Raw genomic sequence first — 18,250 nt, 5'->3', positions numbered from 1 at the left:
TGCTTGCTTTGTAAGCCGTGGTATAGATCTCTAACTTGCGAATCAATTTTTGGCTTCTTATGATGATAGTGTGGAGAAATGCTGCTCCGTTTGTGGGTCAGGCCAGTGGGTCCGTGCTTTGCGCTTGTATGTAACGCAGCTTTTCGCCTTTCATGTCAGATGACAAGTTCTTCCATTTTTTTTTTCTTTGCCAGTTCACGGCGAAGAAACAAGAGGAACCACAGAATACAAGGAGGACACCCACACTTGGTATTTTATTCTTGATTTTTTGTACGTCATAAAATTCCCATCTTTCAAACGGAACGCAAATGTAGCGTAACAATTGCGACAGTATGTATTTACAACGTCATTGAAGCACAAGTACGCCACGAAGCATGTCTAAATGGCAAATGGTACAACCAAACCGTCCACACTTTTTTTTTTTCTTCATTGATTTCTTTCTTGAGTAAGAAAGAACGCGATCACTTGTGACTGGCGAAAGTGAGGCTGACCCTTCTTCGGTGATTTCTCTCCTGTTCCAAAGCGCGAGCGAACGTCAAGCGCTGAATGAGCGAAGTCAACTGAACATCCAGTCGCTCGACTGACACGTTGCACTAGTGCCCGGCATTGGTGAACGAGGAAGGCTACTACAGTACATTCTTTTCTCTTTTTTTTTTTTAATCGTTCATTCGCATTGCTTCACCATGCCAATCATAAACGTCTATGTTAATGATTTGTTGCCGTTAACAAGTGTCAGGACTGTTAGTTAAGGAAACAAGCCTCTCTCTCTCTCTCTGTTAATGTGTATGAACTTTCTCTTCAAGCACCAAGAAAAGGGAGAGGGGGGGGGGGGTGCAGTTGATTGGCGCCTGCGCTGCGTTTGATTCTGAATTGCTAAAGGACAGTTTTGTTTTGCGCCTAAGACATGTAATCGATTCCCACTGTAATCTTTGCAAATAGTACATTTGATTTGCGCCGCGCCGGAAACCTTTAATAGCCGTGATAGTGTCGCAGGCTGTAGAAGCGTAGCTGCACGACAGGCGCTGAATGACCGCGCATACATAGGAATGGGCAGCATGTTACGTGAGCTCAAAAATTACACGAAGCAAAGTGGGATTGTGACGCATCCTGGCTGTTTTATACGTTAAAAAAGTTGCTGGACTGGATCAATTTTGTCGGTAAACGTTAGGAAAATGCGACTGCTCATAAGCTAGAGACATACTGCGGTGCCGAGTTAGGTTTGGAGGTCAGCGATCAATCACAATTCTCGCTCACTTCCAAAAGGAAACAAAACGGGCTCTCTAAATCAAATGTGTAAAGACAAGTTTCCTTTTTGTGTTTGAGAAAAGGGGGAAGGGGGGGGGGGGATGATATCGAAAGAGGCAGAACATCCGATGAACAATGCACACGATTTTCTGATGTTAGAGCTATCACGCAAAAAAAAAAAGGGGGGGGGGGGGTCTTCGTTGATTAGTCTCTAATAACGAAAATATCACGCTTGCCAGCTCCGCATTATTCGCAACTCCCGCGAATCGCGCGAGCAGCAACAGCTCAGCTCGCTCGTGAGGCGAGCTCCCGACAATTGCACGTTGTACAGCTTGAACGCGGTACAGTTTCAAATGGTTGGTTCAAATTCGGTGGGCCTTCGGTACGAGGTCGAGTCCACCCAATCGGACACAACTCTTACAATCTTCTATGGACAGCCATTGGACCTTCACTTGGTTCTCCTCGTCCTTCATGACACATACACGCTCTCACGCACACACATCCGCACATAAAACAATGAAATGTAAATAAGTTACAGAAATAAAACATTTTTTTTAATTATTGTAAACAACACGCGTTTGATATGTACATAGTTTTACACTTAAATACCACTTAATATGCTCTCGAGGAGCATTCAATACACAGCCTGGTGTGTTCGAGGCTAACGCAGGGTCGTTGGGTGTCGGGAGGTATACACAATAGGGAACGCACAATTCACCGCCCGTCGCCCGACGCGACCGCCGAGCCCGATGCCGGCGCATTTTAGTCAGCCGCGCGTGTCCCATCTGTACAGTGTGCATGTGTTTCACTGGAAACGCCGGAGGCACAGGCGCATGTCCCCGCCACCGCAAATAATTAAGAGTCAAGAATGCAGCAACGAGTTTTACGTGGCTCGTTTCCTAAGTTGTCTGGTTCTTCTCTCGTTTCTCTTCCTTTCGAGCCAGCTGGACTTCGCAGAGGACGGCTGTTTTCTCTTCTATATTTTGTTTTCTTTCTGGTTTGAGGCGCGCTCTAACGACTAGGAGTCTCCTTTTTTTCCCTCTCAGGTTTGAATTAATTTGCGCCGTTATCTGCCCAGCATAAATTTGTCGCGCAAGAATGATGAACGTCCGTGTGAATTGCATTTAATGTTACATATTTGTTCCTTAAGCCTAATAGGCTGCAGCCTTCCGGCTCGGGCCACAGAAGCCCTGGAGCACTCCAAACGTGTACGACACCACGAAGGAAATAATTTACGGCGCGTGGCTCCCAACTTCGCATTTTTATGGCGAGTTCGACTGACCTTTTTTAGCGGTTGTATTTTTAAACTCTCGATGAACATACTTTTTTTTTTTTTTTGTTCTGCGGTTGTTCTTGCCGGCATTCTTTTAAGTGCTTCACTATCTCTCTCTTTCTCTCTCTCGCGCTCCAATCAGTATCCAAGCATTGAAACGCGGCTGCCAGTGATGCTGTTTTATTGTTCGAATGTTTCTGCGCATTCTAAGATCTTCTTTTTTGTGTTAGATCGTGATTGAACTTTACTGTATAGTTAGAGTTCTGTTGTTTTTTCTTTTCTTTGCAATACTGACTCGGGACAAAAAAACGTCAAAGGCAGTGTGCTTCCCTGCCCATTATTCAACCTTTCGATACAACAAACTGGCCGAGACATGTACACGCGCTGGTACAATTCGTGATCAGGCGATGACAGCCGAGGTTGGTCGATTAAAATGATTAACAAATGGAAAATGTGTCGACAGGAAGCCGTGCCAAGCCTACGTGTTTGAGACCACGAACCCGGATGTGTACCTCTTTTTTCTTCCTCTTTCTTCCTTCCATGGGTCAGGTAACGGAGGTATCGTGCAATATACAGGAAGTCAGCAGAGCGTAGTCCACTGTCTGTCTTGTTGCGAGAAGGTCGGTGTTGATTTGAAATCAAACAATTACCCGCGTGTTTTTTTGGTTTTTTTTTTCTTTTTTTCATTTTTTACAGATAACGATCAGCAGACATACGTTCGTTTGCAAGAGACGAAACAATCCTCTCTGAGCTGCTACGCGAGTGAGTGTGGTTCAAATAAACTTTGCCTGGCGTACACGCTGTGCCTCACGTACTACATCTATTTGACCTTAATTTTAGGCTCGCTCTCGACACGTTTGCTAATCCTACGACGCTTTTGACAAAATGTGGTGGTTTTCTTTGTATATCGAGACAAGCCTCTCCTGTGGGTCAGTTCCACGAGAGCCTCCACAGTGAGCTCTCTGGCAGTCGGGTAGGGGTTGACTGGGTCTTGCACTGGGCCGACGCGACGACTTGCTTGAGTGGCAGCATAGCGGCGCGCTGCCGGCGACGACGATGTCCATCAGCGGCGTGGTCTTGTCCAAGCGAGCCGAGACGCACATTCCCTAACCACGTGCACACTCACGAAGAACGCGGTCGACAGAGGGGCGCGTGGCACGGTGGAGCTTAAGCACGTGGAGTCCACAGTCCTTTTCCTAAGCGGGTAGAAGTCTATAAATAAAACAGCGACGCCTATTGGATCACGGGGGCGTGGCGGTTGATAAATAGGGTGTCGTTACGAGCGGAAGCCCCCCGGTGATGTGCTGGGCGCCACGTCGGTGGCGTCGGGCGTCGTGGAGGGCGACGCCGTCGCCGTCGGGCTGTCCTTTCGGGGGTACACGTAGGGCGCGTAGCGGTACAGTCCCAGCGAGTGCAAGGTCTCCGTGTGCGACGCGGTGGGCCTGAGCATGGGTTGGAAGAGGCCGCCCGGCGCGGCGCCGCTCAGCACCGACGCGAGCTGGGGAGGGAGCGCGGCCGCCGCGGCCGCCCACTGGGACCACAGTTGGGGCGGGATGCCGGCCGGCGGAGGGGCGCGCACGCCGAAGGCGTACAGGGACGCCGGCTGGCCGTACAGCTCCATGCCGGGGGGCTTCCAGAGCAAGGAGGCCCGCGCTGCCGCCGCCGCCGCAGCCGAGGGCCCCAGGCCGCCGAGAAGGCCCTTTTCGTGCAGGTAGGCCGCCGTCTCCGGATCGCCGCCGTTCTCCAGGAACGTGCGGAGCGGCGTCCGTGCGAACGGGTGCTCCGTGATCAGGGACTCCATCGTTTCTCTGCGCCGGAAAAAGAAACGGGAATTGACGTACTCCGCGTCCCCAATGACAACGCCGTTCAGGATACTACGCGCGCGCGCTAAACGGGCACGTTGGCTCGTGTCTTGGGTGTTGCTCCGATAACCCGAGAGCTCGCTTATAGATCGTGTCCCGACTGGCTCGCCAGAGCTCCGACCACACCTCTGGAACTCAGCAGAGAGATGTGCGCGGAAGGCCACGGCGTCAATCATCGAAGCCGACGATCGGAGACAGCATGGTCGCGTGTTCGGCGAACACCGACCGAAACTCGGAACATGTCGAGGTTCTCCGTCCCATTCGAGCCCATTTATGGATTGACGCGGTGCACGCGAATGTGCTGGACGTCAAGGGAGGCCATTGCATCTGCGTGCCATAAGCATACCTGCGTGGCACGACAGCCCCAGCGGTGGACGGGCGGCGCGGCAAAGCAAAGCGCCAAAGCGACGCCTTTAACGGGCGGCATTCCTGCCGCGACTGCGCGCGCGTGAAAGGCGGCTGGGGGAGTCCCGGCGGGCCGGTCCGGGCTGCTATTTGGCGGGCCGGCTCCCTCTGCCGCGCAGCACGTCTATATCCAGGACGGGCCGAATGCGGCTTGTAATCTCAACAACTCGCGCTTATCAGACGGGACATCTACACTACATCTTCGGAACTTTTAACTTGTCTCCGGGAGAGTGGCTGGCGCTCTAAAACTGGGCTGACGGGAAGCGGCGAGGGAGAGCATAAATAATTACGCTCCTCTATTGGAACACATGTCGTGCCGCTCCGACGTCTCCCTCTTTTTTATTTTTTTATTTTTATAGGATTACGTGCGTGTCTTCTGGGCGCACGTCAACGCGCAGTTGACGATTCCGCGGCATGCTCCGGACTTTGCCGAATAGCTTGATTTATTTTACAGCGGGCTTACGGGGAGCGACGCGCTGCGACCGACACGGAACGGCGGCCGGCGAACCCAGGCGAACCTGCCCCCTGCGCGCGGCGTCACCCAGTGGGCCTCGCCGGCTGCGTCCGCGGGTCCGGCCAGCATGCGATCGCTCGCCGCCGAACGTCGGGGATCTGCCACGACCCGACATTCCCTCCGAGAAACGTTGGTCCTCACTCTCTCGGACGCGCACCTGCAGCCATACACTTTGCGCACTGTGGCGAGGTGGTCGTGGCGAGAGTCCAGAAGATGCGCTTCCCACCCAACCCCCATAAATATGTGAGAAGGGGGGGGGTCTTTGCTGAGTGAGCATGCACTCGGTCTCGGACATGAACATTTCGTACCTTTCCAGTTCTGTCAATCTTGATGAATCCCGGAAACCTTTGGCGAATGGGTTGCTATCTATCTTTAATTTCGTGATCTGGAAAAGAAAGAGACGTAGGCACTTGTAACATTGAACATACTTCGGTGGCAAGGTGCCTCGACAGCGTATGGCGTCGCTCTGCTCGAATGTAACTCGGCATCGATGTCGGAGTTTGAGTAATCGTTTCAATCGTTCATCGTGAGTGTCGGTTTAAATTAGTCGGGGGGCGGAAATTTTGGTTAAAAAAACAACATGACTCGAATAGTTATTACTGAAATATTACTGGAGGTGATATACATTTTGATTTTAAAACGTGCGAAACCGGAGTAAAAATAATTAAAAAAATATTTAAAGCATGCGCATCAATAAATTTTGATCGACACTTTCTGCCTTAGTGAACTCCACGCTGCTCGTGCGCTTTCAAATTTCGTTTAAACTGAGTGGCGCCTTCACTACAGAAACACCCCAGTGCTCAACACCGCGCCCTGTAACGCACGCTGACAATGCCGCATCATCAGTCGACAGTGAGATCTAAGCTGGTGTTGCAAAATACGCAAACGAACGTCAAGAATGATTGTCAAAGCGACGCAATCTAATGTGATGTTTGCGGGAATTTTTTTATTTTTTTTTTAGTTCCCGAAGAAGCAACGTTATGGATAAGATGGTTAACTACAATCATTACATCGTTCTAAAAAAATAAGGAAGTGCACGCACCAGTTGATTTTGGTACGCCGTGACAGCGGTGAAGACAGTCTCTGGAAACACGTATGTTCGAAACTGCTCCGCCTCCAGGTCCGTGACAGGAATATTGGGAGAGTTGTGTCTCCTCTTGACCAGGTGTATTCGAGGTTGATACTTGTGCATCGAATTCAGGACGATCTGTAAAAGAAACAAAAAAGAGACTTAATGAAGAAAAAAAAAATGTCCCCTTGGTCTTCCCAGCAGCCCATCGTGTAACATGAACAGACGTTCGCGCTTTTGGAGTGCTATAAACCAACGCTACGTGAAACATGATGACTCTGTACAGGCACGTAGCCAGGATGTTGTTTCGGGGGAGGGGGGGTCGCCTATGATAAGATCCTGTAATGCTGTATGAGGGGGAGGGAGGAGAGGAGGCCCCAGCAAAATGGAAAATTTTGGGGGGTCCCGGGCCCCATGCCCCCCCCCCCCCCCCCCCCTCCCCCCCGGCTACGTGCCTGACCGCAGGGATCCCAAACATTTTGGGCATGCGCACCTTACTCCCTCTCGGAACTCAAACGCTTTAAAAAAATAATATAGATATACATATCAGCAAAAACACAGACATTTTTTTATATTTCCCGGATGAATTATATAGTTCTAGACGTCCATAATACAATAATAATTAATACTAAGTAGAACATCGAGAACTTAACTTTTTTTATTCTTAGTCCCGACATACTTTTTTTTTTTTTTAAATTGAGTTCTGTGGATTATTTCTGCAATATCTTGAATTCGTTACCGCCCTAATGAACGAACGTAGTATTAGCGAGGCTTATAATAACGTCTAACTTATAGCCGGCATCTAAATCAAATTTTAATTGTTTTCATAATTTAGTTCAAATCCCCGTAAAAAATAAAATCGGCATGTTCCGAAATTTTGGAGTCTTTTACGTGAATGAAACTCACCTTTTAATGTGAAATAGGAAAACATATTTTTGCTGTTTTGGGTAATATAAAACATAAACGTTTGTAGGATACATATTTTTTCTAAAAAAAAAATTACAGGGCAGCATATTGATGGTCGAGGCAAATTTCTAGAAACCACAAGGGCTTGCAACTATCTATGAATGTGATAGCATTTATCGTTGCACACAGCCAAATTTAGCGGGTAAACTGAATTGGTATATAGGTCGTGAATTAAATTTTCCGCTAAATTTTGAAACTCCCTACTAAATTTAGCATCCTCTTGACGACGCCAAATCCTTGTCTTCCTTGAGATCACCCTAGAGGTCGTTGAGGCCGTTCTAGACGTCGTTCCTAACTTCCTTTTTTAGGACGTTGTCCTTGACGTCGACCTAGACGCCGTGCTTTACGTCGTTTAGGACGACGTCGAAGACGACAACTAGAACGACCTCTAAGACGACCTCTAGGAAGACCTCTAGGAAGACCACAAGGACGACGTCCTAGAGAGCGACGTCAAAGACGACGTCCAGGACAGCCTTTAAGACGACCTCTAGCACGACCTCATGGACGACATCTAGGACGACCTCTAGGCCGGCCTCTAGGACGACATCGAGGATGACATCGAGGACGACGTAAAGGTCATCAGGTCCTTCAAAGAGGGTGCGAATGTGAAAAAGTGCGTACTGCCGCTTCGCGTGCGCGCGGTGCAATGGGGTGCAAGCACAGTGAGCTGGAATGGTCCACCGCGCATACCTACTGCGCATTAAGAGGCCCGAATATACATAGCTCGAAATATTGAGTAGTAGCTTAATAATGCTATCGCATTATAAACTACGAAATGGTGAGCCTGGACGCAGCTAATCATCCAGGCAACATGTTTATATATATATTTATTCGACCCCGCACCCTACAAATATCTACTCATTACTCTGTAGGACTTTCATTGAGATCGACACTTGAGTGGCACGTGCAATGTACACTTTAAAAACATGGCGGTAAAGAGCAAAAAGAGCGTACGGGATTGTACGTATCACGGCTATGGATGTTTTGTCGGCGCCCTGCATAAGTCGTGCAGGAAAGAGATAGCACACATTTCGCCGTGCATTCATTTTTCTGCAGCTGCATCAGCAAAAGTTTTATTTCTGGCTTTTAATTTTAGCGCCCACGTATTTTGCTACAGCTAGGTCGGCAAAAGGAGATATCCTCTAAATAAGCGTACAAATATTCACGGAAATCTAAAAGTGCGAACTCGCGTCAACTGTTCTATGCCTAAGTGGGCTTTCCCGAAAAGTCGCACTGCTCTGACACCCCCGAAAATAAGCCTATTTTGGTATTGTTCTTCGTGCAACGCTTGAATACGTTGTTTACGCTCCACTCTGCAAGTATTTTTTTCACTCGAGAGGTCTATCTGGTGAAACAAACAGAGTCACACAAAAACTAGAGGTTCAGCTCGGATAAACCAACACGATGTTGGAGGGTGTCATGGGTTGTTCATCCACGCGGCTATATAGGCGTTCGGGTGTTCTTTCAAGTTAACGTTTTTTTCGATTTTTCGGTGGTGATCAAAATTATGTAGTTTAGTTAGTGTAGGTCCTATTATTCGTATTAATGAAAATGTGCCTCAGACGGCTCATTACCTCCGAAATATTCCGAGTTTTGCGTCGTCATCGCACCGGAGCCACCCTGAGCTGCGATTTCTAAAACAAAAGTCAAGTTTTGAACCGAAAATATTTGCTCTTGACGCACAAACCTTCGGAGATTGTGTTTCTGTCAAAATCTGGGTAAGCATAACTTCCTCGTCAGGGGCCATTTAATTCCAGAGACGATTGCGTAAAACCGATCAGGATTTGACTTGTCCCCGAGCAAAGTAGACCCACACAATTCAATTAAAAATTATTCGACGAAAACAAGAAGAGGTAGAATGAAGTCTGTGCTTCACATGAAGAGATCGATCGAATGTAGTATATGGTCCAAAAATTATGAAATTCGGATACAATAAGTAATGCACTCAAGTATGAGCACTTACACCACAAAATTGTACGAACTTTCATAACGACATATATGATTGCGCGACGATAGATTACAGCGAAATAATAAAAAGAGGCGCGTGGTTTGCTCGGGAGCTTGGCAATGCGTGGACATGGCTTGTCGGACCTCTCCTACGAAAAAGGGGGAGGAGAACTTTTCTCCCCCCCCCCCTCGGGCACACCCCTCCTGCGATACTCTCCGGGTTTATTTCTTGCCCCGCGAGCGAGGCTGCGGTTAGCGCGGTCGGCCGGACAGCGGCCAACGGCGACCTCCTTCGTCGGAGCGTTGTGTGTTATGCTTGGTAATTGTTCCCCGAACAGGCGTCCCGCGGCGGCTGGGTGTGCAGTCGACGCGGCGCGCGTGTCTCATGAATCGGCAGGAACTGAGCCCCGGCGCACATCCATTTTCGTCAAAGTCGGCTGTCTTGACAGCTTGTTGTTCGCCACTGCGTCGTCTGTATCATCTTCGGATATGTCACAGGAAGGGGGACTCTCCTCAGAATGCACATGCTCCGTCACGTCCCCCGAAAGCCCTCCCCCCCCCCCTCTCCGTTCGGGCTTGTCAGAGAGTCAACCAGCCCGGCATTTCAATGACCCTGGGATAATAGGTTTCGTGGCAGGCGCTTATAAATATGCAAACCGCGAATTACACTACGCAACTCGGACTTGTTGGAGCAAGACTCTCTCGTCCGCGTGACACGAGTATTATGTCCCAACTGTTGCGCGCCGCGGACCCGAGGAATGGCCGGGGGAGTGGTCGTGTCCCAAAGCGCCGGATTCGTCTCGGACCGAGGCTCCAGTCATTATGGCCGATGATCTGCTTAAACATGCCGACTAATCCCCGCCGTCTTTTCTTTTTCCTGCTGTTAGTTTTGGGTTTCTCGTGTCCTGCTCCGGAATGTGGCCGGCCACCTCGACGGTTCCGCGCCACATGAAGCGAAACCCCCACGAGTTTTTGCCAGGCCTGTTTCGAACCTCCCGGGTCCCGGTGTCGGGCATAACGCTCCTTCGCCGTCGTATCTTTCGCGGCTCTTCGAATTCTTAGTTTAGTCAACATAGCACCGTGAAAGAATTAAAAAATAAATAAATAAATAAACACCTACATGTAAATTGAGACATATTTGTTAGGTTGAGACCTTTCATCGTTATTAAATAATTTAAGAACAAAAAAAAATGTCACCGTATAAAATGCATCGCCACGTTTAATTTGAAAATATGTCTGTAAACTTGCTAATCCTGCCTACACGTGTCTTACAGTGTAATGACATGAGTGTTTTTATTGTACATTTACGAGTATTTGTGTTTGATTTTCTCCCCCTTTATGTAACGAGAGAGATTTTTGTTTTACTTGGTATGATTTGTACGCGTCTGGCCAAGAAAACGGCGATGTGTTGGCATTTCGCCCATGCCTTCTCTCGCCTGTACATATGTATAAACGAAATAAATTTAATTTCTATTTTATAATACAACATGGGACAAGATAGTCTTTTTTTTTTTTTCTTTTTTTCCATCGGAAGTTTTTTATTATAAAATAATGAGTCGCATTTTTTTTCTCCAACTGATCCTTGACTAAAGTCGTGTTTAGCCTAGACAAATATATATATAAGAAACAGAAATAAGAAAATGGGAGATTTTATGATAGCACCGCGTTCGGATATGGCTTCACCAATCGCGTATATCCACATGGTCGAGTAGCGTTCACGACAGCATACCTAATTCGACGTTTACTCAACACATTCCAGATGTCATTATGCGATAGTGGAACCTGTATCCTTAAATTACTTTTATGTTCATTTCATCATGCTTTCGGCGATGTTCTTATCGATTTCCGAGAGAATAAACGGACGAAATTGAATTGATTTAAAAGTAAAACTCCGCCGCTTTATGGCGGTGACGACGATTCAGTATGTAGACGGCAGACTTCGCAACCATGTCTTATCTTTTAACACTTTGGATGGAACAAGCCACGTCTGCTTAATGTGCGCTGCAGGATTGTCTCCCGTCCTTCTTAGGAAGGTTGAGCACGTGTGAAACGGCGCGAAAACTACGACAGATTCGTGCAACGTGGCGAGCATAGCCAAGCTCCTCTGTCGACTTGAGAAACGAGGAGGAAAGAAAACGAGAGAGAACTGTAAAAACCGCAGCAGCGACGTGCACGCATTCGTAAGACGAAAGACGAGATCTCCATCGTGAGCTATAACTTTTATTAGTTATCTGGGCGTCGTGAGTGCTGTATTGTTGTCAACAATTCTATCGAAGGAGAAGTTACGTCTACCTTTTTGAGCAATGTTTTTAACAAACGTGCGATTGGCTGAAAACATATTCGCGAAGTTCCTCTTTCTCTCTCTCTTTCCCTTCCTCTTTCTTTCTTTTTTTTTTTTTTTTTGTTCACATGGTTCGGGAAAGAGTTTACCGCGTTTCACGAGAATCGCGCTAACCAACCAGCGTTAGCAACATAAAGAATGTCCATTGAACCAGAGAAGGGCGCAATGCCACGTGCTTTGTGAATAAACGAGTCTGGCAGGCCAATGCCAGCAATCGGTTAAACATGTTGACGCGATGGAAAAATCTTAGCCATCGTCAGTCGCACAGGCTTTACTGCATACGCGGGGTTTTCCAAGAAATTATTGATCTGTGTATAGAAGGCAGCTATAATCGAGAAAATAACAAACAGACGTGAGCACACTTTCAAATTCACTTCGATTTTTGAGGCTTAATACTGATAAGCAATAATTCAACTTCCTGTGCATCGGATTGATCAAAAACGCCGATTTTTACCAACCCAAAACAGTCTGTCTTCCGGGGATGTCTAGCTTCTTCACCAAATGCGGGTCGGGAGGACAGAAGGAAATGTTAACCTATAGGGGTGCGTCGCCGTGAGTCGATTTTGCGACTCCTGAATCTGACGTCCGGGTACACCATGGTTGCCAGAAAGTAAAAGCGCCCCTTGTGACAAAGTACGACTTCAAAGTAGGTTGAAGAATAGGAAAGCAACTTTTAGTCCCAATTAAGCGTCTGAAATCAACGCGGAAAGGTGATGAGTTTAAAGCGTTAAAAAAAATAAGATGCCATTATTTGCTTTAACATCTATTCTCATGGTAGATAATCGATTGCTTGCCACAGCATCTATACTGCACAATTGCTAAACGCTCCTGCGTTGCGATCGTTCAGGTGCCAGCGAAAGGACGCCATGTGCTTCTCTATCGTCGAGTATTCACGGGACGTCACGATTCAGCGCGGTTCAAATTCGGCCGCCATCGCTGTGTGATCGGAGTGGGCCCAGGAGCGTTCGGAGGCGCATTTCCGCCCGCCGTTCTGGCCGTGTGTCATGTGCAGCCTTGTACGAATCAGATTACTCGCAATCAATTACTCTTCTGAGTAATTTTGTAATCTTGTTTTGGAAGTATTAAAATTACTCGTAACAGTTACTATTTTCCCCTCACTTTTCTAATGGCGCCCTTCGTTTTTGCTTACGAAGAAATCCTCGAACCAATGCTTCCGACGGGAAGTTGGTTTACGAACATTGCTGGATTAAGAACGTAATTATTTAATAACATGTTGAGTCTAGTTCAATAATGGACAGTACGAAAGACCTATTTTCAAGCCGGCAGAAAAATTTGTCCTTTTTAAAACGTGAAAATAATCGGAAAAGTAACGGTCACTTTCCCATGACCAATTACTTTTCTTCTTGAGTAATCAAGTAATCAATTCAATTTGTTTTAACCATGAGTAATTTTAATATCGATTATTTTTTAAGAGTAGCGTGTACAAGACTGATCATGTGGTGTTCTCGCAGCTCAATTCCTTGTTCTCGTGTTACTGTGTCGGTGCAGTCTGGCGCATGGTCATTGTGCGTGTCCCAATGTCGTGGCGTTCGTCGATGCGAGGCTACGCGCGAACGCCTCTCCGAAGATGCGTGCTCTTGAGAGACTTCGCAGTGCAACGGGCCGGACACGCTTGCCGGAAAACTTGGCTTGAAACTCGATGACGTATACCAAAAGATAAATTGGAACGAATGCTTACCCTATGCATAAGACAAGTACGGTCACGTGATCGCCCTACGTAACGGCAGCTGTTCGCATTGGCGATCTTAAAATCGAAACAAATGCTAACGGCGATTTACATTCACGCGGTATATGCACTGCAACCAATCGTATCTGTTAAGCCGGAGATCAATTTCAAATCTGCGTATCTGCCCAAATTACGATAGTGATTTGGGCTGATACGATGCGATAGCGTAAGTACTGAAGAAGAAATCGAACCCCGGAACGTTTTTATAGGTCTCTATAAAGCCTGCCCCTCGTTTCGATAGGAAATCCATGAGTTTTTAATTTAGAGGATAGTCATGAGAATCCCGCACTGGCCATCCATCGGAGGTCGCTTCGGCGGAACACCGACTGCTTCCGTCCGTCGATGCGGCTCGTCGGCGGATTCGTCGGAGCGGCTTGGCTCGACGACCGGCCAATAGTTTCATCTTTCTCTTTCTTCCTCAGATCACACATGACGTTCGGCACGAAAGACATGCTTATTCACGCAAGTTATCCCCATCGTTTGCTTGTTTTGGTACCCACCGCGGCGAAGCTAACCGTACGTATATGCACCACCTGCCGCAGGCAACCATACACAAGCCTGCTTTGATCACACCGATGATGGTCGAAAGGCGATTTCTCTTCCAGTGACGCATTACTTCGAGCTGAGTGAATACCCCCTCTAGTTGTGTTTATGTTGTTCCAAAAGAGGTCAAACGGTCTCCATAGGCAAAAAGAAATATTTATGGATGCCATATATTGTACGCATGCTGTGAGCGCACGGAAAGCATTTTTTTTTTTATTATTATTTTGTCATACGAAACCGTCTCGGGTCGTCGTGGGAGCTGGACGAACCTTTCTGTTCTCGATGCGTATCCGAGACTCCTCGGATGGTGTTTGGAAAACGCTTTTCCTTGGCACCATTGCGAGCGATTGTGGCGTTTAAGAATGAGCTGTCGATGTAAATTATAACGGGCTGAGAAGCCGTCGGTCCCGACAATGCGCTACAGACTGCGAGGCGAGCTACGCAACGGGTCAAATCGCGCCCTGGAATACGCTTTCTCCTTGACACAGTTGAGATACAATTTGCGGCTGCTGCTGGTCTAAAGCAATTTTAAGCGGAAGACGAGTTTTGTCTGCAACCGACGCTTTGCTCACCTTTTTTTTCACCGTGTATATATAAGTTACGATTTACATAGATCCGAAGGATGATTGCATTAACGAGTTCAGTTGTAGCCAGGTCTTCCAGCATGCAGCGAAGATAAAATTCGTTTTCAAAATACGGCCTAAAATCGACACGCCTTGTGACACCATGTCGTGACTCGAAAATAAATTTTCTGTAAAAGATGAAAGTGACAGCCGACGTTTCAAAAAAAGAGACTTGATTTTTTTTTTTTTTTTTTAGGGATGGGCAGCATTTCAAATACAAGTATTTGAAATGCGCATTAAAATACGTCGAGTATTTTGTACTTCGTATTTAATTACATCTGGTATGGGCAGTATTTCTAATACAAGTATTTGAAATACGAATTTAAAATACTTCCAGTATTTCGCATTTCATTACATATTAAGGAATTTTTGTTGACTGTAATTAAATACAATAAAATTGAATACTTCAAATACTTGTATTTCAAGTACTGACCAAATACACTTTTGTGCGCTGTTTCTCGCAATGAAATATGATTTGGGGCACTCTTCTTAGCGATGACAGTGTTTGCGAAAACCGTAAACCCTGAACTGACTCGCCCCCATTTTTAGGAGTGGCCAACTGTTCAGGTTTTCCTTTCCAATAAAATGCTTACTACTACTACTAAATCTTGCTGCGTTTTGCTCACCTAAACATCGAAAAAGAAGAAGGAAGGGAAGAACAAGGAATGAACGGGATGTATAGAAGTGTAGACTTTTTGGTTCTGTGTCTATTTTTTAAAGACGTCGCGCTTAAAAGGCTTTGTTGCTTCAAATAAACCCTTGAAAGTAATCTAGCATTGAATACATCGTTTTTCCTGATGTTGTGCCCGCCTATCATACGCCAAATAACTTTAATTTTTAAACCTGCAACGTTCTTTTTAGAGAGGCGATACAGCGATTCTTGTACTTAGTGCAAATACCACTTAGAACGAATCCGTGGCGTTAATGACCTATGAGACACCCGTTCGTTTTTCACCACACGTAACAGAAGTCGCAGAAAAGAATTAAAGAAAAACAAGCAGAGTTCCGCCCCTCAACTCGCAGCCAGAACAAACGGCCACGTGATCTGGAGCCGATTGTATGCCGCCAATGTTGATCATAGCCACACGTTGGAGTTGGCAAAGCACAGGACACGCGCTGAGTTCCAGACATTATGGTTCGCATTGCAGCGATTGGACACGGGCCACTATACCCGAATGCTTGTCGTGCTATTGATTTTCACGAGCCCAAATTGAGTGCTCACGCAATGCTCGGGTCCAATCTATGAGCCTCATTCAAATATCGTCACTGGCAACCATACTTCATTAAGTTTAGCGAAGGAGAGATTGAAAGCAAACGCTCGCGTTTCTCCTTGAAATCACACCGTAACAAAGGCGTTTCTTGGTCAATGGCGTCGCGTGCGAGTATCCTTGGGTCCCACCAACGCCAGTAAGCTCGTGTAAAGTGAAAAAAAAATAATAAAGCATTCCACGTGAATATCGTTGCACGGCCCCTTTAAAGGGATTGTCCGGTCGAAACCGGAAGTACTTACGTTTTTGCGCTCGTTACGTCGAGGGAGCCTTCATGTAGACAAACAACATTTTTATTTTGATATATGATCTCCCGTTATTACTTAAACCTTTCATGAGTGTATGTACGAAACTGCACCCCGAATTTCGCCAGTGTCGAAGGCTGATATCAGTAGCGGCTGCGTGACGTCACAAAAAGCAAAGGTTTGTCGGATGGTCGGGATGTCAAGCGTTGGTTGATGGATGTCTTGTATTTTGTTTCAAATTATAGAGCCTCCTAGGCCAGTGGTTCTCTAATGGGGGTCCGCGAAGGCCTGGTCCGCGAAGCCCTGCCTCATCAGTCAAGCCAAGGAATAAAAGTTTTTTTTTTTTTTTTTTTTTTTTTTTTTTTTATGTCGAAAAGCAATGTTTTAGTTTTCGGTCGAGTTTTTTCGTGTGAACGTTAATGAGAGAGTTCTACTTCACACTAGCCTTTAGTTATATCCATTTATTAAATTATTATTATATTTAACCTATACCTTTCCTCTCCTCTCACCACGAACGGGGTCCTCCATCATCTCCGCCGATCCACAAGGGGTCCGCGAAACATCGATGGTTGAGAACCACTGTCCTAAGCTGAAGCCTACTGAAATACGGTTCTTTTATTGCAGTTCCCAAGCGTGTGCAAAAAATGTCACGCCTTTCAGCAGGATATTACTCGAAAACAGCCATAAGCTTCGAGCAAACGTATGCCGTTTCGCGCAAACACAACTGCGACGGCCACCGATCGAATTAGGAGCACTTGCAAAGCAAAGGATGCAGATTTCGCCTCTGAAGCGGCAACTAGGTACACGAAGCGGTATCTGGGTGCACATATCGGCGGATCCACTGGATCGGTGATGAGGCTGCGGGTCTTTCCCTCAGAGGCGATGACCGCGGGTCGAAGACGACCGGCGAATCGTTCAAATGCATGTCGTCACTTGACTTGGACGAATTTGGTGAATCGTAGCCACGCTCTGTTTGCACGTGCGGGTCAAACAGAATTTGGCTGCACGCGTGCTAAATACAACTTCTGGTATCGTTTCCGGGTGGTCTAGCTGTCGGTTTCGGTTTCGCTGGATAAACAAATTGATTGATCCGATTTGGGCGAGGAGTGGATGGACGTAGCTTAATATCGTTGGCACTGCATCACACCTCAGCTTACGAGCCTTGTGTCCTTAGAGCTGAGCTCGTAGCTCTCCTCTGTGAGATGATTGCTGCATAAGCGGGATCTCGATCTTGACGGGAACCCAGTCCCTACGCACGGCGACGATCAATTGTGCTCGTCACTGCACGTCTTGCGGAAAAGTGTGGAACGTCATGTCTTGGGGCTCGCATGTGCTGCCCGGTGGTTGTGGCACCCAACCGCGCAACAAAAATCTCACCCAACCACGAAACAAGTCAAGCACAACAAAAACGAAGCACGCTTAGGCGTTCACTCGCAGGTAAACGACGAGACAGAAAAGCTCGCTTTGTGTTGTGTGACGTCAGAGCTCCCATGTTGCCACCGAAAACAGTGTTTACGCTAGAGTGCGATTGGAGCAGTATAAATTCAATTACTCATGCAGAGGGCATATAAAATTCAGATATTGCACGTACAATGCGTCTCGAGGCAATAACAATGATATTCAATTGTTTTCTCGAATACAAAATTTGACCTAACAATCCCTTTAGCTTTAAGCACCTCATTCTCCGTACATACGCACGCCCCTTTTTATTGTGGAATGGCCTTCCTTTTTTTTCTTGAGGTTAAATTTAAGCCTAAGTTGTCAAACTATGGGAACCAAATGTATATGTAAAAGTATTTAAGAATGATCAAATACCCCTTGTTGTATTTGTATCTTACGTTTCTAAAAAGTGTAATTGGATATGTAATTACATACATTTTGGTCGACGTATTTTGTCTTCGGATTTCGATACATTTTTGCGAGTGTTTTGCCCATTCCTGACTTCTTTCGTGCACTGTTCATGTGCCGGACAAACGTATCCTAATTCCTCGATCCCGGCGAGAAGCGCCTCGCCGGAAAACTTACTCTCACCACAGAGCACAGAGCACGCACGAGCTTAAAGTAAACGAAGAGCGTGCACACACGTAAAAGTCTTGTAGACGTACGACCCGCCAGTGTCGCGGAGGACCTGCGCTGTATCAACCTGCAGCATTCCAAGATTCGGAAGATGACTTCGCGGGCGTATATTGCCCCCCATGCTGT

The 18,250-nt window shown here is 46.8% G+C and overlaps 1 protein-coding gene across 1 annotated transcript in view; it reads right to left on the bottom strand.

The window, feature by feature from the left end:
- Positions 1-226: 226 nt before the first annotated feature.
- Positions 227-18,250, bottom strand: part of LOC8032176 (T-box transcription factor TBX20) — a 136,332-nt gene continuing 118,308 nt past the window's right edge. The window contains exons 4-6 of the mRNA XM_040208298.3: positions 6,342-6,506; positions 5,608-5,684; positions 227-4,326 (exon numbers count right to left, since the gene is read on the bottom strand). Coding sequence (XP_040064232.1) covers positions 3,795-4,326; positions 5,608-5,684; positions 6,342-6,506 — 774 coding nt within the window. The 3' untranslated portion in view covers positions 227-3,794. The remainder of the gene's footprint in view (positions 4,327-5,607; positions 5,685-6,341; positions 6,507-18,250) is intronic.

The sequence above is a fragment of the Ixodes scapularis genome, unplaced genomic scaffold (assembly GCF_016920785.2).
Source record: "Ixodes scapularis isolate PalLabHiFi unplaced genomic scaffold, ASM1692078v2 PGA_scaffold9__187_contigs__length_104089568, whole genome shotgun sequence".
In the NCBI taxonomy this organism is placed as follows: Eukaryota; Metazoa; Arthropoda; class Arachnida; order Ixodida; family Ixodidae; genus Ixodes; species Ixodes scapularis.
Note: the sequence above shows the minus strand (reverse complement) of the source record. Positions and strands in the feature narration are given on the sequence as shown.